Consider the following 27551-nt stretch of genomic DNA (forward strand, 5'->3'; position numbering starts at 1 on the left):
AATTTCTTTACCCGGAAGGTGGTGAGTGTGTGGAATTTGCTATCACAGAAAACATTGTGTGATTTCCAGAAGAAATTAGCTATAGCTCTTGGAGGGCTAAAGGGATATGGGGGAAGGAGGGGTCAGGATATTGAATTTGATGATCAGCCAAGATCAAAGGGCTGAATGGCCAACTCCTGCTTCTAGTTTCTATGTATGAGCTTATGAGAAATCTGATTTGAAGGGGGGAGAGATGGAAGATTGGGCCCATTTCAGTCTGGCATTGAGCCTTCCCTGTGTAATGTTGTGGCGAGATTTTCTTTATATATCCCAAGATATTTTTGTTAATTATTGCTTTTTATAGCTTCCCTCCAGCCCTTGAAGTAGTCATTGGCTGGGAGAGTTTTGTTCATTCTTTCACAGGATGTGGGTGTTGCTGGCTCAGCCAGTGTTTATTCCCTATCCTGAATTGTCCTCCAGAAGATAGTGGTAAACCGCCGCAGTCCCTGTGGCGTAGGTACGCCCACTGTGCTGTTAGGAAGGGAGATTTGACCCAGTGGCAGTGAAGGAACAGAGATATATTTCCAAATCAGGGTAGCATGTATCTCGGAGGGGAACTTGCAGCTGTGATTTAATGCGACTGTGTCTTTCTAGATGGTACACATTGCTTGTGTGGGAGGTGCTGTAATAGAGTCATGGAGTCATAGAGGTTTACAGCATGGAAACAGGCCCTTTGGCCCAACTTGTCCATGCCGCCCTTTGTTTTAAACCCATAAGCTAGTCCCAATTGCCTGTATTTGGCCCATATCCCTCTATACCCGCCGTACCCATGTAACTGTCTAAATGCTTTTTAAAAGACAAAATTGTACTCGATTGACATCATTACTATGAACATAAGTCTGTCTCTCTCATTTTTAAATGCTCTGAATCTAAGTAACACAAACTATCCCCTGTAATCACCGTTTACAAAGACTGGATCCAGGGGCGGCACGGTAGCACAGTGGTTAGCACTGCTGCTTCACAGCTCCAGGGACCTGGGTTCGATTCCCGGCTTGGGTCACTGTCTGTGTGGAGTTTGCACATTCTTCCTGTGTCTGCGTGGGTTTCCTCCGGGTGCTCCGGTTTCCTCCCACAGTCCAAAGATGTGCGGGTTAGGTTAATTGGCCATGCTAAAATTGCCCCTTAGTGTCCCGGGATGAGTAGGTTAGAGGGATTAGCGGGTAAATATGTAGGGATATGGCCTGGGTGGGATCGTGGTCGGTGCAGACTCGATGGGCCGAGTGGCCTCTCTCTGCACTGTAGGGTTTCTATGATTTTAGCCGCCTCTACAATTACCTCTCGCAGCTTGTTCCAGACACTCACTATCCTCTCTGTGAAATAATTGCCCCTCAGGACACTTTTGTATCTCTCCTCTCTCACCTTAAACCTATGCCCTCTAGTTTTAGACTCCCCTACCTTTGGGAAAAGATATTGACTATCCAGCTGATCTGTGCCCCTCATTATTTTATAGAACTCTATAAGATCACCCCTCAGCTTTCTACACTCCAGAGAAGAAAGTCCCAGTCTATCCAGCCTCTCCTTATAACTCAAACCATCAAGTCCCGGTAGCATCCTAGTAAATCTTTTCTGTACTCTTTCCAGCTTAATAACATCCTTTCTATAATAGAGTGACCAGAACTGTACACAGTATTCCAAGTGTGGCCTTACCAATGTCTTGTACAACTTCAACAAGACGTCCCAACTCCTATATTCTGTAAGCAGAGGCTTGGTGAGTTGCTGCAGTGCACCTTGTACACATGCTGCCACTGTGAGTTGATGATGGAAGGTGTCAATATTGAAGGCCTTGGGGCCATAGTTTTGTTCACTCTGATCTTTTTCAGGCCATTTTTCACCGGGATGCTGCCTGGGATACAAAAGGTTGTTTTCTCTGGAGCAGAGAAGACTGAGAAGCGACCTGATTGAGGTGTATAAGATTTAGAGACATGGAGTGGATAAGGAGCAGCTGTTCCCCTTATTTGAAGGGTCAGTCATGAGGATGGGATGAATAGGATGGGAATAGAGGGACGTGGTCCCTGGAAGGGTAGGGGGTTTTAGTTCAGTCGGGCAGCATGGTCGGTGCAGGCTTGGAGGGCCGAAGGGCCTGTTCCTGTGCTGTAATTTTCTTTGTTCTTTGTGGGGACATAGGTTCAAGGTGAAGGGTGGGAGCTTTGGGGGGGGGGAATGTGAGGAAAACTTTCTTACCCAGAGGGTGGTGAGGGTCTGGAATGTGCTGTCTGGGTGGGTGGTGGAGGCGGGATGCCTCACATCCTTTAAAAAGTACCTGGATGTGCACTTGGCTCATAGCCTTGAATGTTATGACTTGCCAAGTGCTGGTGGATCACCGTCTGCGCGGAGTCAGTATGTTCTCCCCGTGTCTGTGTGGGTTTCCTCCGGGTGCTCCGGTTTCCTCCCTCAGTCCGAAAGACGTGCTGGTTAGGGTGCATTGGCCGTGCTAAATTCTCCCTCAGTTTACCCGAACAGGTGCCGGAGTGTGGCGACTAGGGAATTTTCACAGCAACTTCATTGCAGTGTTAATGTAAGCCTTACTTGTGACTAATAAATAAACTTTATTTGCATCACTTCTACACCATAGAATGAATTAACTTGCACATTGCGTAATGGAGGCAAAACTTTGGGAAGAATTAGGATCAACAGTGGATGGGACGGATGAATTTTCTGGTGAATTGAACTGGACCTTGCCATGATTATCTTGAGTTTGTCCTTTTGAGCGTGTTCTCAGTCAGCCTCCCTGACCCATGGGCGGCACAGTGGTTGGCACTGCTGCCTCACCGCGCCAGGGACCCGGGTTCGATTCCCGGCTTGGGTCGCTGTGTGGAGTTTGCACGTTCTCCCCGTGTCTGCGTGGGTTTCCTCCGGGTGCTCCGGTTTCCTCCCACAGCCCAATGATGTGTAGATTAGGTGGATTGGCTGTGCTAAATTGCCCCCTCAGCTAGTCCCCCTGACACTAGGGTAAATGTTGTCAGTGTAGGCTCGATGGGCCAAATGGCCTCTATCTGCACTGTAGGGATTCCATATATTACCACAGCCTTGTTTTCAACTCATCTCTCCACAGGATTTATCTGTAATTTAAACTTGTTTTTTTTTTAAGTGAGCCAAATGAAATATAACCACGTTGTCTGGTTCCTCTGATCCAATTGCCCAGGCCTAGCGTGACCCCTGACCCCAGTTACCATGGGCAACAACTGAGTCTTTCATTTGAGAACTGACTAAACTCTCGTCCTGCCGTCCGTGTGTGTTTTTTTAAAAAAATAATGTTATTGGGTAATTTAACCAAGATGTAGTAAATTGATAAAAGTGAAAAATGGGCATGGTGTCAAGCTTTAAAATGAAAGATGGAAGGTCTCCATCGCTTGGCAGACCGCAGTGCTGAGGCTTGGCCCTGTCGCTGGATTCCTGTTTACAAAATCCATCTGCAAAAATACGTCTTGGAATGCAGAGTTGGTTTGAACTTTTGGATCCGTGAGCTCTCTGTTCCTCTCTTTTCCCTCCTCCCACTCTCTCTCTCTCTCTCTCTCTCTCCTTCCCCCCACCCCCCCCCCCCTCTCTCTCTCCTTCTCCCCCCCCCCCCCTCTCTCTTTCTCCTCCCTCCCTCTCTCTCCCCCTCTCTCTCTCCTCCCCCTCTTTCTCTTTCTCTCTCTCTCTCTCCTCCCCCTCTCTCTCTCTCCTCCCCCTCTCTCTCTCTCTCTCTCCTCCCCCTCTTTCTCTCTCTCTCTCTCCTCCCCCTCTCTCTCTCTCTCTCTCTCCTCCCCCTCTCTCTCTCTCCTCCTCCCCCTCTCTCTCTCTCTCCCCTCCCCCTCTCTCTCTCTCACCTCCCCCCCCCTCTCTCTCTCTCCTCTCCTCCCCCCCTCTCTCTCTCTCTCTCTCCTCCCCCCCTCTCTCTCTCTCTCTCTCTCCTCCTCCCCCTCTCTCTCTCTCTCCCTCCCTCTCTTTCTCTCCCACTGTTGCAATGTTAGTTCTATCGCCAGTAGATAAAGACTTAATTTATGTTGTACTTATCGTGACCCACAGCAGCCAGCAGGAGTGGATGTGATGATGATTAGATAATCTGTTGTGATGGTGATTTGAGATACTTTACATTTACCCGAGCAGGCAGATGGGCGATAGGTTTAGCTGATGAATGGCATCTGTGACAGTGCCGCACTCCCTCTGTACTGCACTGGAATTTCAACCTTGGGTTTTATTTGTTCCTGCTCAAGCCCTGAAGTAGGACTTGAACCTGGAACCTTTCAACCCAGGATAGAGTGCTACCAGTGCAGAGTATACTACACCTCCAAATACTGCCTCACAGCTCCAGAGAGCCGGGTTGGATTTCCGGCTTGGGTCACTGTCTGTCTGTGCGGAGTTGCGCATTCTCCCCGTGTCTGCGTGGGTTTCCTCCGGGTGCTCCAGTTTCCTCCCACAGTACGAAAGACGTGCTGGTTAGGGTGCATTGGCTGTGCTAAATTCGCCCTCTGTACCCGAACAGGCGCCAGAGTGTGGCAACTGGGGGATTTTCACAGTAACTTCTTTGCAGTGTTAATATAAGCCTACTTGCGACAATAATAAATAAAATTTAAACAAATGATGCAAGGTTTAGTCCTTTTGATATCTTTAGTTTAAGTTTAAGCACCTTGGCAACAGTTTCTTGACCGATTACCAACGATGTTATTGAACTGCCTGTTTTATTCTAACACTTGGCATGCCGTTCCCAGCGCTGGTCCGTCGTCTTGTGGTGATGCACAGTTTGGATCTCCCACGAGTTGTGAATTGTTGAGGCGTCGTTTACTTAGAAGGCACTGTGGGCCTGCCAAGATCTTTGTCACAGGTCTTGGGCATCCAACCAGGCTTCTCAGTAACTTCGCTCGGAGGTGTGACCTAAATACTTATCTTTGATCTACAAGATTTCTTCCCTCTTGTCCCCAGTTGTGCCTCATCAGTGACGCTCATGACTTCAGCTGCTGAAGATCTAAGCTCTGGAGTGGCACGGTGGCACAGTGGTTAGCGCTGCTGCCTCACAATGCCAGGGACCCGGGTTTGATTCTGGGCTTGGGTCACTGTCTGTGCGGAGTCTGCACATTCCCCCGTGTCTGCGTGGGTTTCCTCCGGGTGCTCCAGTTTCCTCCCACAGTCTGAAAGAGGTGCTGGTTAGGGTGCATTGGCTGTGCTAAATTCGCCCTCTGTGTACCCGAACAGGTGCTGGAGTGTAGCGACTCAGGGATTTTCACAGTAACTTCATTGCACTGTTAATGTAAGCCTACTTGTGACACTAAACTTCAACTTAATTCCTTCCCCAAACCTCTCTGACCTAGCCATCTCTCCTTCTAATATGCATCTTAAAAATGAGCTTCTTGCCTGTCCCCATATCTCCATCTGTAGTTTTCTTTTGTTCATGGGATGTGGGCATCGCTGGCTGGGCCAGCTTTTTTTGCCCATCTCTGAGGGCATTTAAGAGTCAACCACATTGCTGTGGTCCTGGATTCACCATGTAGGCCAGACCGGGTAAGGACGGCAGATTTCCTTCCCTGAAGGGACACTAGTGAACCAGATGGGTTTTTCCAACAATCGACAATGGTTTCATGGTCATCAGTAGAAGTTTAATTCCACGTTTAGAGGGATATGATATGGTTTAGAGGGGCAGCACATTGGCACAGTGGTTAGCATTGCTGCCTTACAACCCCAGGGACCTGGGTTCAATTCTCGGCTTGGGTCACTGTCTGTGTGAAGTTTGCACCTTCTCCCCGTGTCTGCGTGAGTTTCCCCCGGGTGCTCCGGTTTCCTCTCAGTCCAAAAATGTGTGGGTTAGCTTGATTGGCTATGCTAAATTGCCCTTTTGTGTCCCAGGATGCATTGGTTAGAGGGATCAATGGGATAAATATACAGGGCTACAGGATAGGGCCAAGGTGGGATTGTTGTTGGTGCAGACTCGATGGGCCAAATGGTCGTCTCCTACACTGTAGAGATTCCATGAGCCAGCAAATGGGACTAGCGCATTTTGGGAAACCTGGTTGGCATGGAGGAGTTGGGCCGAAGGGCCTGTTTCCGCGCTGTATCTCTGTGACTCTATGACTCCAGTTCACTCTTGGCCGTTCTGTGTTCATTGTTCTCTGGGTAATGAGGCAGAGCTCTGGGTTTGAGCCCCATTCACCCTTTCAGGCCCTCTTCAGAACGTTGTCTTTCAATGATATCCCCTCTTTTATTCTTCACGACTCTCTAGATAACGTAGACCGCTGAGCTCAACCTCTCCTCTCTGAGGACAACCTTCTAACCCAAGATTCCATCTCGTGTAACAATGAGCCGGTCACGCCTACTGGCCTGTTGTGGAGGAAAATGATTTGTTCTCCATGTTCAGCCAGCTTGGCTAAAGGCCTTGGTTAAAATAGGTTATGTGCAACCTTAACACTGGGTAATATTGATGAGTGCGATCGCCATGAGTCCGGTGGAGACTGATGGTGAGGCAGTGATTTTGGCTTTGTTCGGTGCCCACATGACGTGGAATGACACCGGGAGTAAGTGTTCGATCCGGGTGTTGATTTCGCATTTTGGAAGGAGCTGAACTTGAAGGGAGGAAGAGCTATGAAACACTGATGCAGTCTCGGGTCACTGTCTGTGTGGAGTCTGCACGTTCTCCCAGTGTCTGCGTGGCTTTCCTCCGGGTGCTCCGGTTTCCTCCCACACTCCAAAGATGTGTCGGTTAGGTGGATTGGCCATGTTAAATTGTCCCTTTGTGTCAGGGGGACTAGCAGTGTAAATGTGTGGGATTATGGGGGTAGGGCCTGGCTGGGATTGTGGTCTGTGCTGACTCGATGGGCCAAATGGCCTCCTCCTGTACTGTCCTCTGTCGTGGCGAATTAACAAATGGTGTGTTAGATTGCTAACGTGGTGGTTTTAATGTGACCTTTACCCTTTAGCCTCTTTGGTTCGCTACCCGTCCAATAGCAATGGTTCAGATATGTATTTCGTATCGAGGGGTTGGCTGATTTGATTCACCAATTCCCCTAGCCCTGATGAAGTGGGTGGTTTATTAAACATGTGCGTGCCAGAGTCCGCAGGCAGATAACTAACGCAGTCTCTTCTTTTGCCAAGCAGGGTGCCCACTTGGCCCTTATTGATGCCCTGATGACTGCCTACATGATGGAGACGCTGTGTGGCAGGAAGGTGGCAGCAGACACTGAGGAGATCGCCAGCCTCAGCCCTTCGAAGCAAGTCCCAGCCAGCACGGAATATAGCTTGCTGCTCTGGGTTGACAAGGTAACAATCTTCTATTTTTAATAGAAAAATAAGGGCATCTAACACCAGGAACGTTTGAGCTTTTTATTGCCAGAGTGGATGTGTCACAGATGTGGCACGCTCTGAGATCCATTGGTGCCCAGATGGTGATTGGTGCCAGTCTAAGATCTTGCCATGGGCTGTGTTTGGGTAAAATTTAACCTCTGGCTAAAGGTTCATTGACACCAGTTCTGTTTAGCTTTGACAAATGGTTATGGCAGAAATTAATTAATTAAAGGTTTTTCTTCACTTGTGCTCTGTCTGCATTACGATGCATTCACCAAGAGATGATTGCAAATGTCCCAAATTGGACCAATACAGAACAGGCCCTTCGGCCCACCAAGCCTGCGCCCATTCCCAATCCTCATTTAGACCCACTACTTATTGTCCACGCGTGGTTTCTGTCCCTCTGTTCACCCCCTGTTCATGTGTCTATCTTGAATGTTGCTAATGTGCCAGCTTCCACCACCTCCTCTGGCAGCGTGTTCCAGGCGCCCACCACCTTCTGTGGAAAAACTTTCCCCACATATCTCCCCTAAACTTACCACCTCTCACCTTGAGCCTGTGCTCTTGTAGTTGACCCTTCCCCCTGGGGAAAAAGCCTCTGACTATTCACCCTGTCTGTGCCTCTCATAATTTTGTAGACCTCTATCGGGTCCCCCCTCAGCCTCCATCTTTCCAGTGAAAACAGAGTTTATCCAACCTCTCCTCATAGCCAACACCCTCGACCAGGCAACATCCTGGTGAATCATCTTTGCACCCCCTCCAAAACTTCCACCTCCTTCTTTGATTTGATTTATTATTGTCTCATGTATTGGGATGCAGTGAAAGTATTGTTTCTTACACTCTATACAGACAAAGCATACCGTTCATAGAGAATGTAGGGGAGAAAAAAAGGAGAGGGTGCAGAATGTAGTGTTACAGTCATAGCTAGCGTGCAGAGAAAGATCAGCTTAATATATGGTAGGCCCATTCAAAAGTCTGATGGCAGCAGGAAAGAAGCTGTTCTAGAATCGGTTGGTACGTGGTCTCAGACTTTTGTATCTTTTTCCTGATGGAAGAAGGTGGAAGAGAGAATGTCCGGGGTGCGTGGGATCTTTGATTATGCTGGCTGCTTTCCCGAGGCAGCGGGAAGTGTAGACAGAGTCAATGGATGGGAGGCTGGTTTGCGTGATGGATTGGGCTACGTTCACAACCCTTTTTAGCTTCTTGCTGTCTTGGGCAGAGCAGGAACCCATACCAAGCTGTGATACATCCGGAAAGAATGCTTTCTATGGTACATTACAGCATTTGGCATCACCTGACGATGTAAAATGGAAAAATGTTGTTGAATCATGGGACCATTGCTGTCTCAAAAGATCGAATTGAAGTCGGACTTTTTCTCTTATCAGAACGTCATAAATTTGCATTTAACGCATTCTGATGCATTTTTCTTTCTAAACTTTTTATTCCTCAGATAAACCAGAAATTAAAAGATGTCTGTGAACGGTTGCACCAGCTGAGACAACAGCCTGGCATTGACAATTCGACAAACCAAGGGGTAGGTATCTCACTGAGCATTTTAAGCTTGGAATTGGAGCTATGGGCGTCTGCACCTTAGTACTTTTTAACCTGTTGGGAATGCGCTTTGTTTCCTGTCTTGTCTTGGGGTTGCTTCATCAACTGATTTTCCAAACCCTTTGCCTTTCTTTTGTCTCGACTATACGAAGGAGTTTGATTTTTTTTTTTTAGTTTCTATTTTCACTTCCCCGATTTTTAGTGAGGTGAATCTGATGACCAAACGTTCCAGGGTCAGTGTTGTGTGTGGAGCAGGAGATCCATCTCGACAGTGTGCGCTAGCGAATGAGAGCGAGCAGAAAGGAAATGTTCCAACTGGGACGCTGTCTCATCACTTTGGTTTTAATGTGCGAGAGATTCAGGATTGCAAGGCCATTAACGTGAATCGTTACTGCACATTATCAGCAAATCACTTGATCTAGGCTGGGAAGTATAATGATGGTTCTTCCCTAGTCTTGCATCTGTACGTAGCACTCCAATCTTTAGAGTGATTTCTGCTTGTGGCACGCTATCATCTGATATGTAGATTATTATTCCAATTGGACGATATAGAAATGGCCCAAGGTCTGGACAAAAGTTAACCCTTCTTCTTGCCTCTTTGCAATGCACGGATGTGACCAATACAGGATCTGGCATTTTGGTTGATGAGTTTCAAGGAAATCCAAGTTTTGGAGTACCTGTGAGAGACAGGAGGGTGGAAATTGAGACGCGAAGGGTGAGGACAAGGACGGAGAGCCCAGCAGAAGAAAGATTTGGTTATGTTTCGAAAGATGAGGGTTCAACAAGGCCAAATATTTCTGGGTGCGTTCCAAATGAGATGGCTATAATGGAAAAGATTTCTTGGAGAAGATTTCTCCAGATTGAACGTTGTGGCTTTGTGTTTGTATAGGTTGAACAACTGTAGCAGTGATAAATATATACTCTGTGGGTGAAGGGTGTTTATGGCCCGTAATATGACCATGAGATATAGGAGCAGAATTAGGCCATTCGGCCCATCGAGTCTGCTCCGCCATTCGATCATGGCTGATATGTTTCTCAATCCCATTCTCCTGCCTTTTCTTCGTAACCTTTGATCTCCTGACCAATCAAGAACCTATCTATCTTTGTCTTAAATGCATTCAATGACTAGGCCTCCACAGCCTTCTATGGCAATGAATTCCACACATTCACCACCCACTAACTGAAGAAATTCCTCCTCATCTTGGCTCCAAAGGGCCGTCCCTTTACTCTGAGGCTGTGCCCTCGGATCCCAGTCTCTCTGACTAATGGAAACATCTTCCCCACGTCCACTCCATCCAGGCCTTTCAGTATTCTGTAACTTTCATTGAGATCCCCCCCCCCCCCATCCTTCTAAACTCCATCGAGTACAGACCCAGAGCCCTCCAACACTCCTCCTACGTCAAGCTTTTCATTCCTGGGATCATTCTCATGAACCTCCTCTGGACCCTCTCCAAAACCAGCACATCCTTCCTTAAATACGGGGCCCAAAATATTCAGGTTAGGGTGGATTGGCCATGCTAAATTGCCCCTTTGTGTCAGGGGGATTAGCAGGGTAGTGGGATTATGGGAATAGGGCCTGGGTGGGATTGTTGTTGGTGCTTGATGGGCCAAATGGCCTCCTTCTGCACTGTAGAATTCTATTGCGGTCCTTTTCAGAGTGAGGGAGATTTGTAATCTCATGTCGAGTAGGGCGATCAGAATTAAGTTAAGGGATAAATTTAGCCAATCCTATTTGTGAACAGGGGGTACTTGGAATCATGCATTATGATTGGGGGCTCTCTCTAACAACTCTCCGATTTTCATTCCCTGGACTAAAAGGGAAGGCCCCAATTATCCCTCCATGTTAAGAGGTTCTCAAATTCGTCCACATTGAATTCGGAGAGCTTTATTTGGAGTAAATTGGAGAAAAGTGATAGTAGGGGATTTCAGCTTCCCCATCATTAACTGGGGTGGTCATGTGTGAAAGGTTTAGAGGGAGCGGAATTCTTAAAATGCGTCCAAGAGAACTCTAAGTCAGTTATTGAAGGTCCAACAAGAGATGGGGCGGTCCCGGATTTGATTTTAAGTAATGAAGCTGGGCAAGTGGTTGAAGTGTCGGTGGGGGAGCATTTTGTAGACAGCGATCATAACTTGTTTGATTCAAAATTGTTGTGGAACAGGACAAGGATGGGTCAGAAATCAAAGTTCTAAACCGGGGAGAAGGCTGATTTTAATACGATCGGATGTGATTTGGCCAGAGTGGACTGGGAGCGGACATTTTTTTTAGGTAAATCTATGATGGAACAGTGGGACGTATTCAAGGATAATGGGGAGAGTACAGAGCCAACATGTTCCAATAAAGAAAAAGGGTGGGGCCAACAAATCCAATGAACTCTGGATATCCAGGGATATCGAGCATTGGATAAAGAGAAAAAGGAGGCTTACGGCAGACATCGAGGGCTCAGAACAGCAGAAGACCTGGAGGAGTATAGAATGTGTAAAGAAAGAACAAAGAACAGTACAGCACAGGAAACAGGCCCTTCGGCCCTCCAAGCCTGTGCCGCTCCTTGGTCCAACTAGACCAATTGTTTGTATCCCTCCATTCCCAGGCTGCTCATGTGACTATCCAGGTAAAGAGGGAACTTAAATTAGGAGAGCAAAAGAGGGGCAATGCAAGGATCCTGGCGGGTAGAATAAAGGAAAATCCCAAGTTGTTTTACAAGTACATTAAGGGCAAAAGGATAACTAGGCCCCATTAAGGACCATGGTGGTAATTTGTGTGTGGAAATAGTGGACATGGGTAAGATTCTAAATGAAAATTTTGTCGGTGTTCATTGGTGAGTGTTACGGTTCAAGGTTAGAAACTCCAACGTGTTCTATGAAGCCAGCCTGAATCATAAGTTTTGCATTTGGAATTTGGCTAGGGTAAGCATGAGATGTTTCACTTCAGGTATGATTCAAATGACCCACTAGGGAGCTTTTATCAAACAAAGTTTATTTAAGAATATAGTTAACATGTATAGAAAGAAAATTAGCAAGAATTTTTATTAATTACAAACAAATGATCATGATGTATAACCCTTAATGAATATATATATATTTTAAAAGTTTATTTATTAGTCACAAGTAAGGCTTACATTAACACTGCAATGAATTTACTGTGAAATTCCCCTAGCCGCCACAGTCCGGCACCTGTTCGGGTCAATGCACCCTAACCAGTACGTCTTTGAGAATGTGGGAGGAAACCGGAGCACCCGGAGGAAACCCACGCAGACATGGGGAGAACATGCAAACTCCACACAGTGACCCAAGCCGAGAATTGAACCCAGGTCCCTGGAGCTGTGAAGCAGCAGTGCTAACCACTGTGCTACCGTACCACCCATATATATGTGAGCTGTCCCAATCAAAACTCAAACCTCCCATAGACAAGAGACCCTTTTTACAGGTTTTACAGACTAATGCTCACGTGATACTGGAATCAAAGCCTTTAGTTGAATTCTGCAGTCAAATGCTCTTGAGACTCAGAATAGTTTGAAGACAAGTCAGCTTCCCAGAACGCCAGAGACTCTGGTCCAGCCCCCAACAACAGCAGATTTTCACCCTTCAGGCAAACCAACAGGGGGAGAGGGAAAACGCTTCTTTTTAGCTTGCTGCCCCTTCTAAAACCCAAACCTGAAGCTCCAAACTGGAAATGAAATCCCTGTCACCTGAATTGCCCACACTTCTTTTTTCCTCTTCCCAACAATGACATCACCTAAGGCTGTGAGTATGAATTTTTCAAAACTCTTAAAGGTACACTAACATCACGTGAGAGAGAAAATGTCGCTATAGAAATCCGGGAGAAGGACTGATGCAATAAAATAAATTAACATAGACAGAGAAGAGAGTCTGAGTGGTCTGGCAGGCTTAAAAGTAGATTCATCTCCAGGGCTGGATGAAATGTTTCCCAGGCGGTTGAGTGAGGCAAGGGAGGAAATAACAGGGCCACTGGCAATAATTCCTCGCTGACCACAGGAGAGGTGCCAGAGGACTGGAGGACAGCCAGTGTGGTACCGATATTCAAGAAGGGAGGAAGGGATAAACTAGGAAACTACAGGCCGGTCAGTCTAACCTCAGCGGTGGGAAAACGATTGGAAGCAATTCTGAGAAACAGAATTAATCAGCATTTGGAGATGCCGGCATTGGACTGGGGTGGGCACAGGAAGAAGTCTCACAACACCAGGTTAAAGTCCAACAGGTTTATCTGGAATCGCGAGAGGGTGTTGGCAGACTGTAACTCACTGCCTGAAGGTGGAGGCAGAGACCCTCGTAACATTTAAGAAGCATTTAGATGCGCACTTGCGATGGCAAGGTCATGGGCCAAGTGCGGGAAAATTAGATTAGAATAGTAGGGTGTGCTTGTCTTTGACTAGCACAGATGTGATGGGCCAAATGGCCTTTTTCTGCACTGTAGACCTCTCGAATCCATTTTGTTTTCATTTCAACTAATGTGAACATTGGGGCTTTGGCCAGAGCTGTTGAAAAAGTTTATTGTCTTGTGGCTGCTGTCATTGAACCACTCAATTTGGCATCAGGGTGTCCTGAGAATATTTGTTGGAACAATTCTACGTACCGGCCTAAATGTGTCTGGGGCGAGGGGTTGACAGTGAGTGTTGATCGAAGCTAAAGGTGAGAGTTATGAATTATTCCATGTCGACTAGCCATCCAGTAGACATTCCCCTTGGATGTGGCGTATATAATTGACTCTACCTGAAAGTTGTGTTCAGTTAACTGGTCATTCATGACGTCACTACGGTCTCCAGTAGCTTTGTCAACAATTTCCTTTTTATATTTGAAAGAAGTTATTTGTGCCTGCAGTGTTTAGATTCCAAGCACATTACATGTGGCACCGTTTTTTTGTGTTGGGGGTGATGTTAGTGGAACCCCTCCCCCCCAACCCCCCCGCCCCCCCAACCCCCGATATCTCATCCAAAGGTCTGCTGTCTATATTCAAGTCCCCTCCAGCCCTATCACTCGTGTTCCTCCACTTCCAACCTTTTTACATGCCTGATCATCACCCCCTACAATTTGTGACCATGTTGTATCATAATCTTTAAGTTATGGGCCGTGGTTAGCACTGCTGCCTCACAGCATCAGGGGGCCCGGGTTCAAAACCAGCCTTAGGTGAGTGTCTGTGTGGAGTTTACACGTTCTCCCTATGTCTGTATGGGTTTCCTCCGGGTGCTCCTGTTTCCTCCCACAGGCCAAAGATGTACAGTTTAGGTGGATTGGCCATGCTAAATTGCCCCTCATTATCCAACGATGTGTAGGTTAGGTGGATTGACAATGCCAAATTGCCCCCTTATTATCCAGAGATGTGTAGGTTAGGAGGATTGGCCATGCTAAATTGTCCCCTTATTGTCCAACGATGTGATTTAGGTTGATTGGCCATGTTAAATTGCCCCTTAGTGTCAGGGGGGATTGGCAGGGTAAAATACGTGGTGTTACAGGGATATGGACTGGGTGGGATTTTTAATCAGTGCAGGTTCAATGGACTGAATGGCCTCCTCCTGCACTTGTAGGGATTCGGAGAGTGGCTAATCAGGCCAGAATTTGTTCATGGGCCATGCTACGTTGCCCCTTAGTGTCCCATGATGTGTAGATTAGGTGGATTGGCCATGCTACGTTGCCCCTTAGTGTCCAAAGATGTGTAGGTTAGGGGGATTGGCCAGGTAAGTACGTGGGGTTATCTGGATAGGGTCTGGGTGGGATGTTCTTTTGGAGAGTCGGTGCAGACCCGATGGGTCAAATGGCCTCTTTCTGCACTGTAGGGTTTCTATGATTCTTGGTTGTGTGTGTGTGTCAACAGCACCCTTATCCCGGGAAGGAAGACACAGTAGAACATGGATCAGAGAACGTAAGGGGAGGGGGAAGGAATTACGTGTCGCACCTCCACTTGGTGAATCGTGATTGGTGGGATATTGTGCAACACCAAAATCCTTCCCTCCCCCACTGAGAAAAAGAACTCCAATTCCCTCAGAGCAACAATAAAAATAGTTTTCCCCCAAACTACAAATGCACACGTCATTAAATGCAGCAACGCAAAGATTAGCAAGGTCACAAAACGAGGGACGGGCAGTTTTCCATTCTGTAGTTTTTGACTGTGCGTGAAGAGAAATCTCAATCTGCGTATTTTGCCTTGTTGAGCTTTGAATCTATATTTAATGTGTATTTGATAACTCTAATATTACCTTGCTTGACATCTGACGCACTTTTGATATTATGAAATTCAATGCTTCTCCTCTTTTCCCTTGTTTCTCTCTTTCCGCTGCCCCTTTGACCTCTCTGCCTCTGTGACACATACTGCCCTCAACAGTGTCCCACCAAATGGTATTGGAAGCTAGTTCCTGTAAGTCCACCTCTCAACTTATACTGCATCTCACCCCTGACCCCGTCTCTTGCCCCCCCCACCCCTTTTTTTGTTCCCTTTTTTTTTCTCAAAGGAAAAAGAAGCCTTGTTTTATTCAGACGATATTGGAAAATTTGTTCGTTAAAATTGCAGAGTGCGTGGTTTTTCCCTCTCTTTTTAAAGAATCCCACGACCCTTCTGGTGGGGAGGGGGAGGGAGGACGGATTGCATGGTGTGACGCTCGAGAAGCAAAGGATGCTGGGATTGTTTGTCAGGGCGGATTTTATCATCCAAAGAAAAAATTTGAATTTACATGGCGCCTCATAGCATCAAAATATCGCGTCGTAACTACTTCGCAGTGACTTAACACGGTGAATTATTTATTTTAAACTGTTGAAACTGTAGCGTAGGCAAGCTCTAAGGTGTTTATCAATGGCCAAAAAAAATCTCCTCTTAAAGGGGCATTCATGAAGTAAGATGGGGCGCGGAAAGTATTGTTTCTTGCACAGCAAAGCATACTGTTCATAGAGCACATAGGGGAGAAGGAAAGGAGAGGGTGCAGAATGTAGTGTGACGGTCATGGCTAGGGTGTAGAGAAAGATCAACTTAATATAAGGTAGGTCCATTCAAAAGTCTGATGGCAGCAGGGAAGAAGCTGTTCTTGAGTTGATTGGTGCGTGACCTCAGACTTTTGTATCTTTTTCCCCGACGGAAGAAGGTGGAAGAGAGAATGTCCGGGGTGCGCGAGGTGCTTAATTATGCTGGCTGCTTTTCCGAGGCAGCGGGCAGTGTAGATGGAGTCGATTGATAGGAGACTGGTTTGCGTGATGGATTGAGTTATGTTCACAAATTCTGGTGAATTGGTCAGGAATCTCTTGATTTGAAGGGTTTGCCCAGGTAGTGGGAACATGTTTGTGGAAGTGGCGACCTGTTGGTTTGTCAACCAGACTGCCCTTTGGATCGCCCAGCTTGCGCTCCGAGCCTGGAGTTGGCTCACGCTTGTGTGCGCGTTGCTCTTGTGATTACGCCAAGGCTAAGTGAAGAGTCCGTCCTATCCAAAACATTTTACCAGCTGGTTGGAAGTGAAAATCAAGATGGTGATTGCCCTGACCAGCTGGATTGTTGGAAATCCAAGCAGGAGGAAAAAAAGTGGAGCACTGATGAAGATGCCTCAATGATGCTTGTAAATCTGTGTAGAGGGAAGAGCTAAAGTGTGCTATAAGAAATAGGAGCAGATTTAGGCCATTCAGCCCATTGAGTCTGCTCCGCCATTCAATCATGGCTGACAAGTTTCTCAGCCCCGTTCTCCCACCTTTTTCCTTGTAACCTTTGATCCCCTTACCAATCAAGAATCTATCAATCTCTGTCTTAAATGCACCTGATAATCCCGCCGCCTCTGTGGCAATGAATTCCACACATTCACCACCCTCTGGCTGAAGAAATTCCTCCTGATCTCGGTTCTAAAGGGTCGCCCTTTACTCTGAGGCCATACCCTCGGATCCCAGTCTCTCTGACTAATGGAAACATCTTCCCCACATCTACCCTATCCGGGCCTTTCAGTATTCTGCAAGCTTCCAATGAGATCTCTCCCTCATCCTTCTAAACCCCATCGAGGACAGACCCAGAGTCCTCAGACGCATAAATCAAGCCTTTCATTCCCGGGATGAGTCTCGTGAACCTCCTCTGGACCCTCTCCAAGGCCGGCACATCCTTCCTTGGATACAGGGCCCAAAATTGCTCTCAATATTCCAAGTGAAAGACAAAAGGATGCACAATTTCATTTTGGTTTTTATTTTTCCTCACCCATTGTTGAAGATGGCACAATTGTTTGAACGTTACACAGCCACTCTGTTCTATCTGAGCGACTGCCTTGTATCGGTGTTCTATAACAGGCCGTCTTGCTTCAGAAGAGCCACTGCTGCTGTGTTGCTTCTGACCTGATATTTTGGGCACTGGTGTGTCCCACTCCGCATATAAATTGCCTCATTAAAGAAGCAACTGCCCAAGTGACTACACTTGAGGATTAAATGCTGATGCACTTGAGGGAAACTGGGACTACAATGAATGTGGCCCTTCTCTGCCATAACCCAGGCGATAACCAATTGCAACTAAATTTAGTTCTGGCCTCTTCAGAGAATCATAGAATCCCTACAGTGCAGAAGGAGGCCATTCGGCCCATCGAGCCTGCACCGACAACAATCCCACCCAGACCATTTCCCCTTAATACCACATTTTTACCCCGCTAATCCCTCGAGCATGCACATCCCAGGACACTAAGGGGCAATTTAGCGTGGCCAATCAACCTAATTCGCACATCTTTGGACTGTGGGAGGAAACCCACGCCGACACAGGGAGAATGTGCAAACTCCACACACTGACCCAAGCTGGGAATCGAACCCGGGTCCCTGGCGCTGAGAGGCAGCAGTGTCAACCACTGTGCCACCGTGCTGCCCCTTCTTGTCTGCTGATGATTCCAGGTTTAGTGAGCATTGGCACAGAAAGGGCTCCTGTTGTCCCACCATATTAATGCTGGTCTCATACCCGAAACTGCCTACTTTAAGTTTATTTATCGGTGTCACAAGTAGGCTGACATTAACACCGCAATGAAGTTACTGTGAAAATCCCCTAGTCGCCACACTCCGGCGCCTGTTCGGGTACACTGAGGGAGAATTTAGCACCTAACCAGCACGTATGGGCAGCACGGTAGCACAGTGGTTGGCACTGCTGCTTCACAGCTCCAGGGACCTGGGTTCGATCCCCGACTTGGAGCACTGTCTGTGTGGAGTGTCTGCATGGGTTTCCTCCGGGTGCTCCGGTTTCCTCCCACAGTCCAAAGGTGTGCGGGTTAGGTTGATTGGCCATGCTAAAATTGCCCGTTAGTGTCCTGACGTGCATAGGTTGGAGGGATTAGTGGGTAAATATGTAGGGATATGGGGGTAGGGCCTGGGTGGGATTGTGATCGGTGCAGACTCGATGGACCGAATGGCCTCTTTCTGCACTGTGGGGTTTCTTTCTATGTCTTTCGGACTGTGGGAGGAAACGGGTGAACCCGGAGGAAACCCACGCAGACAGTGGTGAGAACGTGCAGAATTCGCGCAGACTTGAGCTGGGAATGGAACCCAGACCCTGGCACTGAGGCAGCAGTGCCAACCACTGTGCCACCATGCCGCCCTTCCTGCTCTCTCTTTCCCCATTCTCTTCGTTCCTCATCATCTCTCTCCCTCTTAAATATTGTGGTTAAGTTGGCTTCAGCAACTCCTTTGAACCCACATCCCGGTGATGCTTCGAGCCCCTCCTCTTTCTGTCATCTTCTCCTTTGTTTACATCTCCCTGCAGCCGAAGGAGAAATATTTCCTTTTTCTCCATCCTCCCCGTGCCCTGAAGACACTGATGTATGTCGGTATTGTAGAATCCTTCGCCACTCCACTCTTGTTGTCCATATTGTCATCTTTCTCATCACGGTGGCACAGTGGTTGGCACTGCTGCCTCACAGCGCCAGGGACCTGGGTTCGATTCCCGGCTTGGGTCACTCTCTTGCAGAGTCTGCACAGTCTCCCCGTGTCTGCATGGGTTTCCTCCGGGTGCTCCGGTTTCCTCCCACAGTCCAAGAGACGTGCTGGTTAGGGTGCATTGGCCGTGCTAAATTCTCCCTCAGTGTTACCCGAACAGGTGGCGGAGTGTGGGATTTTCACAGTAACTTCATTGCAGCGTTAATGTAAGCCTATTTGTGACGCTAATAAATAAACTTAGCAGATGACTTGGGTACCTTGTGTTCAAGAATTTCTGGATTATTTATGGGGACAGGGATGCTGGTTTGGGCTGACAGTGTGGTGGCGGGTGGGTGGGGGGGCGGGGCGGGGGGGGGTGGGGGAGTGCGGTGTAAGAGTTGGGCAAATTTATTTTTCTGAACACTAATTCAAGCACACACCTACACAAACCTATAAACTTCAAGGAATGGGCTGGAGTAGAGGATGCTCAGCGAAAGCATGAGAGGATTCGCAAAACCAAATCCATGGGATAAAGGAGCAAGATAGACAGGGAATTGGAGACAAAACGAAGTGGATTAAAAAGATGCAAATGGAGGTTAAGGTGTCTGTGAGGGGAAATAAATGTTTTTCCTCCATTTTCTGCAGCATTTGAGTTGGGTAGCACCAGTTGTGAAGCAAACTGCTCCAGTTAGGCTATCAGGTTTGTCATTATATTTTGATTTGATTTTTTTTACTGTTGCATGCATCAGTATACAGTGGAAAGTATTGTTTCTTGCGTGCTATACAGACAAAGCATACTGTTCATAGAGAAGGAAAGGAGAGAGTGCAGAATGTAGTGTTACAGTCATAGCTAGGGTGTAGAGAAAGATCAACTTGGCGCGAGGTAGGTCCATTCAAAAGTCTGACAGCAGCAGGGAAGAAGCTGTTCTTGAGTCGGTTGGTACATGGCCTTAGACTTTAGTATCTTTTTCCCAACGGAAGAAGGTGAAAGAGAGGGGTGCGTGGGGTCCTTGATTATGCCGGCTGCTTTTCCGAGGCAGCGGAAAGTGTAGACAGTCGATGGATGGGAGGCTGGTTTGCATGATGGATTGGGCTACATTCACAACCCTTTGTAGTTTCTTGCGGTCTTGGGCAGAGCAGGAGTCATACCAAGCTGTGATACAACCAGAAAGGATGCTTTCCATGGTGCGTTTGTAAAAGTTGGTGAGAGTTGTAGCGGACGTGCCAAATTTCCTTAGCCTCCTGAGAAAGTAGATGCGTTGGTGAGCTTTTTTGGCTATAGCGTTGACATGGAGGGACCAGGACAGGTTGTTGGTGATCTGGATACCTAGAAACTTGAAGCTCTCGACCGTTTCCACTTTGTCCCCATTGATGTAGATTGGGTCATGTTCTCCTCTACGCTTTCTGAAGTCGATGACAATCTCCTTTGTTTTGTTGACATTGAGGGGAATTTGCAAGGAATAGGTGCAGTAATTGGCTATTTGGCCCTTTGAGCCAGTTTTGCCATTTGCTGAGGTCTGATTCCTACTGCATCACTTTCTCAGGCACTTGAAAGACGCAGGTGGTCTTGGCGAGGAGTGTTGGGTATGATGGATCTTTGGGTTTTTTAAATCCCTGGTAATTCTGGCAAATGCATGAGAAATCCTGATGTAGCGAGTTAAGGGTTCCAGTCAGTACTGGAATTGAGAATACTTGGGACAGGGTTCCTGCCCAACACCAACAGATCTTTCATTTGCCTGTCAAATTATCCGTCCCATGACGGGTGGGACCAGAAGATTTAGTTGTTTAACGGTATTTCTCATTCATTGCATCAGTCCTTGTTGCTTTTGTCTTTGTCCTAATGCAACGCATTTGGGGGGAAAATAGGAATTGTGACTGTTCTATAATGAATTCAGCCTTCCTAATGTATAGATTTTGAGAAAATGGTCATGTTACGTTTTTTTTGTTTCATCACAAACTTGGCCTATTTTGAACTGGCCATCTACTTGTGAGCATTGAGTTAAAGGTCGTTGGCGATCCCAGAATCCTTTGCTTTGAGAGTGAATGTTAATACTGTACCTCCATTGTTAAGATTTGAATACTTTTTTAAATTGTGTGGCGTGTCTCTTAGATCATTCTGTTGGATGTTTCACCTGAGTCTTTGTTCCTTTGGGATCGAGAGTTTGCAACTGCCTTCCCCAAATAAAGAATGGGGGGTGGGTGGGTAAGATTTGGAAAGCTGCCCTTCCGAGTTATTTCCCAATGGGGTGATGAGGGATGTCCGCTCTGCCAAACAGGGAATGGGATGGTTAGCGAGATGCGTCTTGCCTTCCGATCACTCCACTCTTTGTCATCTGGGGAGAGAGAAAGGCCGGAATTTTAGCGTCCTGCCCGCCAGGGGAATCGGACTGGGCGAGAGGCGGAAGATGGAAAGGTCTGTTGACCTCGGGCGGGATTTTATGGTTTCGGGACGAGCGAGGCCATTAAAATCCTGCCGGAAGTCTTCAAAAAATTCCCGCAAGAGCCCTCAACAGAGTTTGCTTCAACATTTAAGTTCCCTCCCAAAGTGTCAAGATTCTGAAAACAAAATGGAATCAATGATTTAAAATGACCTTCATAGAGAATAAAACCAAGAGTCCTGGAGCCTAGTCAGGTGGTGTAATATTGGGACGCAGAGATTAGAAGTTCAAATCCGACCACGATATGTGAAACCTGAGTTTTTTTTCAAAAAATAATCTGCTGATTTTGAGTTAATAGAATCACAGAATCCCGACAGTGCAGGAGGCTATTCGGCCCATCGAGCCTGCACTGACCACAATCCCACCCATGCCCTATCCCCATAACCCCACACGTTTACCCTGCTAATCCATTGACACTAGGGTCAATTTAACATGGCCAATCAACCTAGTTGCCACACTCCGGCACCTGTTCGGGTACACTGAGGGCCAATGCACCCTAACCACGTCTTTCGGACTGTGGGAGGAAACCGGAGCATCTGGAGGAAACCCATGCAGACACGGGGAGAATGTGCAAACTCCACACAGACAGGGACCCAAGCCAGGAATTGAACCAGGTCCCCAGCACTGTGCGGTAGCAGTGCTAATCCACCATGCCGTCGTTGGTGTGGCAAATGTCCAGATTGAGTTTGGGAGGAGGGGAGAAACTGAGTGCTCCTTTGGGAGAATTTGGGTGTCTGACCTTTTGTGTAACTCCAGTCCCAGTCTGGTTGATGCCTTCAGCGCAACTCGACATGGGGGTAAGCGCATCCTTGCCAGTGGCACTCGTATCCCACCACCTGATCGTTGGAGCCATGTTAAACGGGAGGGTCGTGCAGGGACAAAGCCACCAAACTGCACGGCAAGGGTTGAATTTCTTCACTCCCAGATTTTAAAACAAAACCGAGGGCAAAGGGAGAGAATGTTAACTTTTCTCATTATCAATTACGAGCCAAGAAAACCAGCCTCTGAGAATTGTATGCACATTCTTATAAGAAAGTAAGAATAGAGGAATTCGGAGTTGGCCGTTCAACACTTCGAGCTTACTCCACCGTTCAAATTAGATAATCAAATCCCTACAGTGCAGAAAGAGGCCATTCGGCCCATCGAGCCTGCACTGACAACAATCTCTTTCTCTTTTTTTCTCTTTCTCTCTCTCTCTTTCTCTCTCTCTCTTTCTCTCTCTCTCTTTCTCTCTCTCTCTTTCTTCTCTCTCTCTCTCTCTCTCTCTTTCTCTCTCTCTTTCTCTCTCTCTTTCTCTCTCTCTTTCTCTCTCTCTTTCTCTCTCCCTTTCTCTCTCTCTCTCTCTTCTCTCTCTCTCTCTTTTTTCTTTCTCTCTCTCTCTCTCTCTCTCTCTTCTCTCTCTCTCTTCTCTCTTCTTCTCTCTTTCTCTCTCTCTTTCTCTCTCTCTCTCTCTCTCTCTCTCTCTTTCTCTCTCTCTTTCTCTCTCTTTCTCTCTCTCTTTCTCTCTCTCTTTCTCTCTCTTCTCTCTCTTTCTCTCTTTCTCTCTTTCTCTCACCCCACCCCCCCGCACCCTGCTAATCCCCTGACACGAAGGGACAATTTAGCATGGCCAATCCACCTAACCCTACACATCGTTGGACACCAAGGGGCAATTAACCTAACCTTCATATCATGGACTGTGGGAGGAAACCCACGCAGACACGGGGAGAGTGTGAAACTCCGGAATTGAACCCGGGTCCCTTGCGCTGTGAGGCGGCAGTGCTAACCACTGCGCCGCCATGGAGAGCTCACAGGGATATGGGTAATTCTACCTAAATAACTCCTTCAGATGAGTACAATTTTTTTGGGGAGCCATCCAACTAATGATGAACTGGAGTAAAAGTGGGAGGGCGGTGGGGGTCATGGGGGCAAGAATAAAAATGAGCAAAATGTGGCAAGACCCACCAATGAATGAACTAAGAGACACGGGTTCATTTTACCCACCCTGTTTTAGCCGACTGTAGGCCGCATGCTGATCACCTGAGAGATCTTGGCGCTGGTTTTTCTGAAGTGGCCTGGGTCCAGAATACTGCATTTATGCTTCTTCCTTTTTTGCCATTGCACCCAGCATGCCATCGCTTTTGTTTGAAGGAGTCTGAGAATAAGCCTCCTATGGTAACGTATTCCATTGGTTCAATCAAATTGTCTTTTCATTTCTGGTTGGGGAGGTTGGGGGAGTTGGGGATGGATGCTGTTGAAAGAAGGACAGGTCATGAAGACTGCTTTATTCCTTTTTATAAATGCACCAGGTCCCCGTTGGCATCATAATCCTTTGAGACAATGTGAGACGCTCTGTCGCTGCCACCAGGCCTAGTTGGTATCATCGCTAGACTATGAATGCAGAAACTCAGCTCATGTCCTGGGGACCCGGGTTCGAATCCCGCCACGGGAATTTGAATTTGAATTCAATAAAAAAAAAAATCTGGAATTAGGAATCTACTGATGACCATGAAACCATTGTCGGAAAAACCCATCTGGTTCCCTTTAGGGAAGGAAATCTGCTGTCCTTACCCGGTCTGGCCTACATGTGACTCCAGAGCCACAGCAATGTGGTTGACTCTCGACTGTCCTCCGGCAACTAGGGATGGGCAATAAATGCTGGCCCAGCCAGCGACGCCCATGTCCCACAAATGAATTTTTAAAAAAAGATTGCTTGCAACTCTTTTACTGTCAGAAATTATGAGTTGGCTTGCACCTGTGAAATTACTGTCAACTCCAGGCTTTTGGGTGGGCCAAGTGAGTATCCACCCTGATCTTTCAAAGGACACGAAGGGGCAATTTTGATGTCACCTAATCCCCCTAATCTACACATCTTTGGTCACTAAGGGGCAATTTAGCATGGCTAATCCACCTAACCCGCACATCCTTGGGAGGAAACTGGAGCACCTGGAGGAAACCCACGCAGACACGGGGAGAATTTGCAGACTCCACAGAGATTCACCCGAGGCCGGAATCGAACCCGGGTCCCTGGCGCTGTGAGGCAGCAGCGCTAACCACTGCGCCACCCCCAAAATATGTTCATGCGGAACACAAAATGGGGAAAGAAAAGAAGTGTTTGTTGGAAAAAGATGTCCGTTTGCTATCTCTAATGCATTCCGTTCAGGTCCTTCCTTCCTTCCCAACTGCCTCACTCACTCCACAAATTAATGGGATAACGGCGATGGGTTTTATTGTCTGACCTCCTGGAAAAGTTGTGTTTGGAGGATCACGCCTCACCCAGATTCTTTAGAATAATGTCATTCAGATTGAGCCAGTTCAGTGTCCAGAGGCAACTCTACTCGAACGCATTGACGTTTTAATCTTTAAATTCTGAAAAGCATTGTCGCGTGAAGGAATAATATATAAAATGGGCCTTTTGTTTGAGATTGCCAACACCGCACAATGATTTGCTCAGAGGCGGAGCAACTGTTGCTATGCAAGCTCATGTCTTAAACATGTGCCATGTCCTGCAAGCAGCCATGGGGTGACCAATGCAACGAGAGACCCATTGTTGGCCAAGTCACTGGGACACCGGCCTTCGAATAATGTCAGTTTGCCAAGCTCGCCTAAACTGACCAGAGCTTCAAGTGACTGATGCCCTTAACCCGAGTTTCAAATAATCAACCCGGACTTCCTCCTTGGCCCCTGTGCCAGTACTTTCCTTCACTCTGAACGCTTCTGTCCAGAGGTTGGTCATCCACCCATCTGCTTTTTCAAAGAAACTTAAACTTTAGCCAGCTCTTGGGGAGGGTACGGGTGGGGAGGAAGTGGAGTGTTACCAGCTATAGAATGGCACAGTGATTAGCGCTGCTGCCTCACAGCGCCTGGGACCATGCTAAATTGCCCCTTAGTGTCCCAAGGTGTGCAGGTTAAAGGGATTGGCCATGTTAAATTGCCCCTTAATGTCCAAAGAACAAAGAAAATTACAGCACAGGAACAGGCCCTTCGGCCCTCCAAGCCTGCACCGACCATGCTGCCCGACTGAACTAAAACCCCCTGCCCTTACAGGGACCATATCCCTCCATTCCCATCCTATTCATGTATTTGTTAAGACGCCCCTTTAAAAGTCACTACCGTATCCGCTTCCACTATCTCCCCCGGCAACGTGTTTCAGGCACCCACCACCCTCTGTGTAAAGAAAACTTGCCTTGTACATCTCCTTTAAACCTTGCCCCTCACACCTGAAACCTGTGCTCCCTTGTCATTGACTCTTCCATCCTGGGAAAAAGCTTCTGACTATCCACTCTGTCCACGTCCCTCATAATCTTGTAGACAAAAGATGTTCAGGTTGGGTGGATTGGCCATGCCTAATCCTAAATCCGAACATCTCGATCTGTTGGCAATTTGAAACGTGAGAAAGTTATTGGGGTTTCGTGTATTGCTGCTTGAGCTATGACCCATGAGTGTAAATCTGGTGGCACGGTAGCACAGTGGTTAGCACTGCTGCTTCACAGCTCCAGGGTCCCGGGTTCGATTCCCGGCTCGGGTCACTGTCTGTGTGGAGTTTGCACGTTCTCCTCGTGTCTGTGTGGGTTTCCTCCGGGTGCTCCGGTTTCCTCCCACAGTCCAAAGATGTGCAGGTTAGGTTGATTGGCCAGGTTAAAAATTGCCCCTTAGAATCCTAAAATGCGTAGGTTAGAGGGATTAGTGGGTAAATATGTGGGAGTAGGGCCTGGGTGGGATTGTGGTCGGTGCAGACTCGATGGGCCGAATGGCCTCCTTCTGCACTGTAGGGTTTCTATGATTTCTATGGTTTCTATGATCTTGGGCAATCCTGGCAAGGGCAGATTGAGAGCTGGGGAGCTTCTGGGCCACAGAGTAGAAGGAGTTTCACTCGGTCTTTGTGGGTTCAAGCCCCAGAGAGGTGAGCACATAATCTAGGCTTTGTGACTGAGGAAGTTCCGCCATGTCTTTTCCTTGGGAAATTGGGGATCAATCTTCTTTACCCCCTCCCCATCCCCTCAAGTGGGTGCTAAATACTTCATGGGACTTACTTTGAAAAGGAACAGGGGAATTCTCTAGGGTGCCCTAGCCAAAGTTTTACCCCTCAAACCAACATCACGAGTACAGATTATGGTCATTATCACATTGCTGCTTGTGGGATCTTGCTGTGCGCCAATTGGCTACCACATTTTCTGCATTGCAACAGTGACTACACTTCAAAGGTACGCTATTGGCTGGAAGACACTTCGTGATGTCATGAGATCTTGAAGGGTGCAAAATAAATGCACGATCTTTCTCCCCCGTCCATCTTGCATCTCCCCTGGAGTTACAATTCTAACGGTGTGAGGTGGGAATCTGCAGGTGTGAAAAGTATAGGCCGCTTTCCTCCCCACACCTCAATAGAACCACACAATCCCTCCAGTGCAGAAGGAGGCCATTCAGCCCATTGGGTCTGCACCAACTCTCTGTCAGAGTATCTTACTCAGGCCCATCACGCTGACCAACCCACCTAACCTACACATCTTTGGACACTATGGGGCAATTTAGAATAGAATAGAATCCCTACAGTACAGAAAGAGGCCATTCGGCCCATCGAGTCTGCACCGACCACAATCCCACCCAGGCCCTACCCCCATATCCCTACATATTTTACCCGCTAATCCCTCTAATCTACACATCCCAGGACACTAAGGGGCAATTTTAGCATGGCCAATCAACCTAACTCGCACACCTTTGGACCGTGGGAGGAAACCCTGCACCCGGAGGAAACCAGAGCACCCAGAGGAAACCCACGCAGACATGGGGAGAGCATACAACCTCCACACACACACACAGTGACCCGAGGCTGTAAGCGAACCCGGGTCGCTGACGCTGAGAGGCAGCGGTGTGCCACCCAGACTTGAGTAGGTGGGTGGCACAAGAGATTCCAAGTAGATGAACATGGCAGCTAATGTCAGTGAAGTCAGCCACTCAATTGGACATCATCAAGCATTGGGAGCCAAGCGATGTGGCACAAAAGCGAAAATTATAGCCGTCGACCTAACATCTTTGAGACCAAATTCTAAACTCCTGATGTCGGGTTATGGTGCTGGGACCCTTTAACCGTGGATTAAAAAGGAATAAGACAGTCGGCCGTGGAATGACATCTTTTTAACTTTTTCACTTCATGTACGAGTCATTGGTTTAGTGTTTCTGTGCACCGTGCAGTATTTGTCAGGCTTGCTGGTTGTTCACGAGTGTCTTTTTTTTTCTCCATTCAGTTGCATGAATCATTCAGTTCAGGGGTTGAAATGAGAGATTTTTAAATATATAACAAAAAACGTCCTTGGAATGCTGTGACTTGTGCCTTGTTGCCTGGAGGTTTTGTTCCCCCTCTTGCGAAAAATGACTAACCCTCGTGAAATGTGCACCTATTAATGATTCGCTGTGTGTGAAATGTTGCAAGGTTTGAAACAG

At 47.5% G+C, this 27551-nt stretch overlaps 1 protein-coding gene across 1 annotated transcript in view; it reads left to right on the plus strand.

Annotated features, from left to right (window-relative positions):
* The window catches only part of camsap3 (calmodulin regulated spectrin-associated protein family, member 3), a 199679-nt gene that overhangs the window by 109146 nt on the left and 62982 nt on the right, over positions 1 to 27551 (plus strand). Inside the window, exons 3-4 of the mRNA XM_078234906.1 lie at positions 7105 to 7266; positions 8741 to 8824. Of these exons, the coding sequence (XP_078091032.1) occupies positions 7105 to 7266; positions 8741 to 8824 (246 nt within the window). The remainder of the gene's footprint in view (positions 1 to 7104; positions 7267 to 8740; positions 8825 to 27551) is intronic.

The sequence above is a fragment of the Mustelus asterias genome, chromosome 19 (genome assembly GCF_964213995.1).
Source record: "Mustelus asterias chromosome 19, sMusAst1.hap1.1, whole genome shotgun sequence".
NCBI classification, from domain to species: Eukaryota; Metazoa; Chordata; class Chondrichthyes; order Carcharhiniformes; family Triakidae; genus Mustelus; species Mustelus asterias.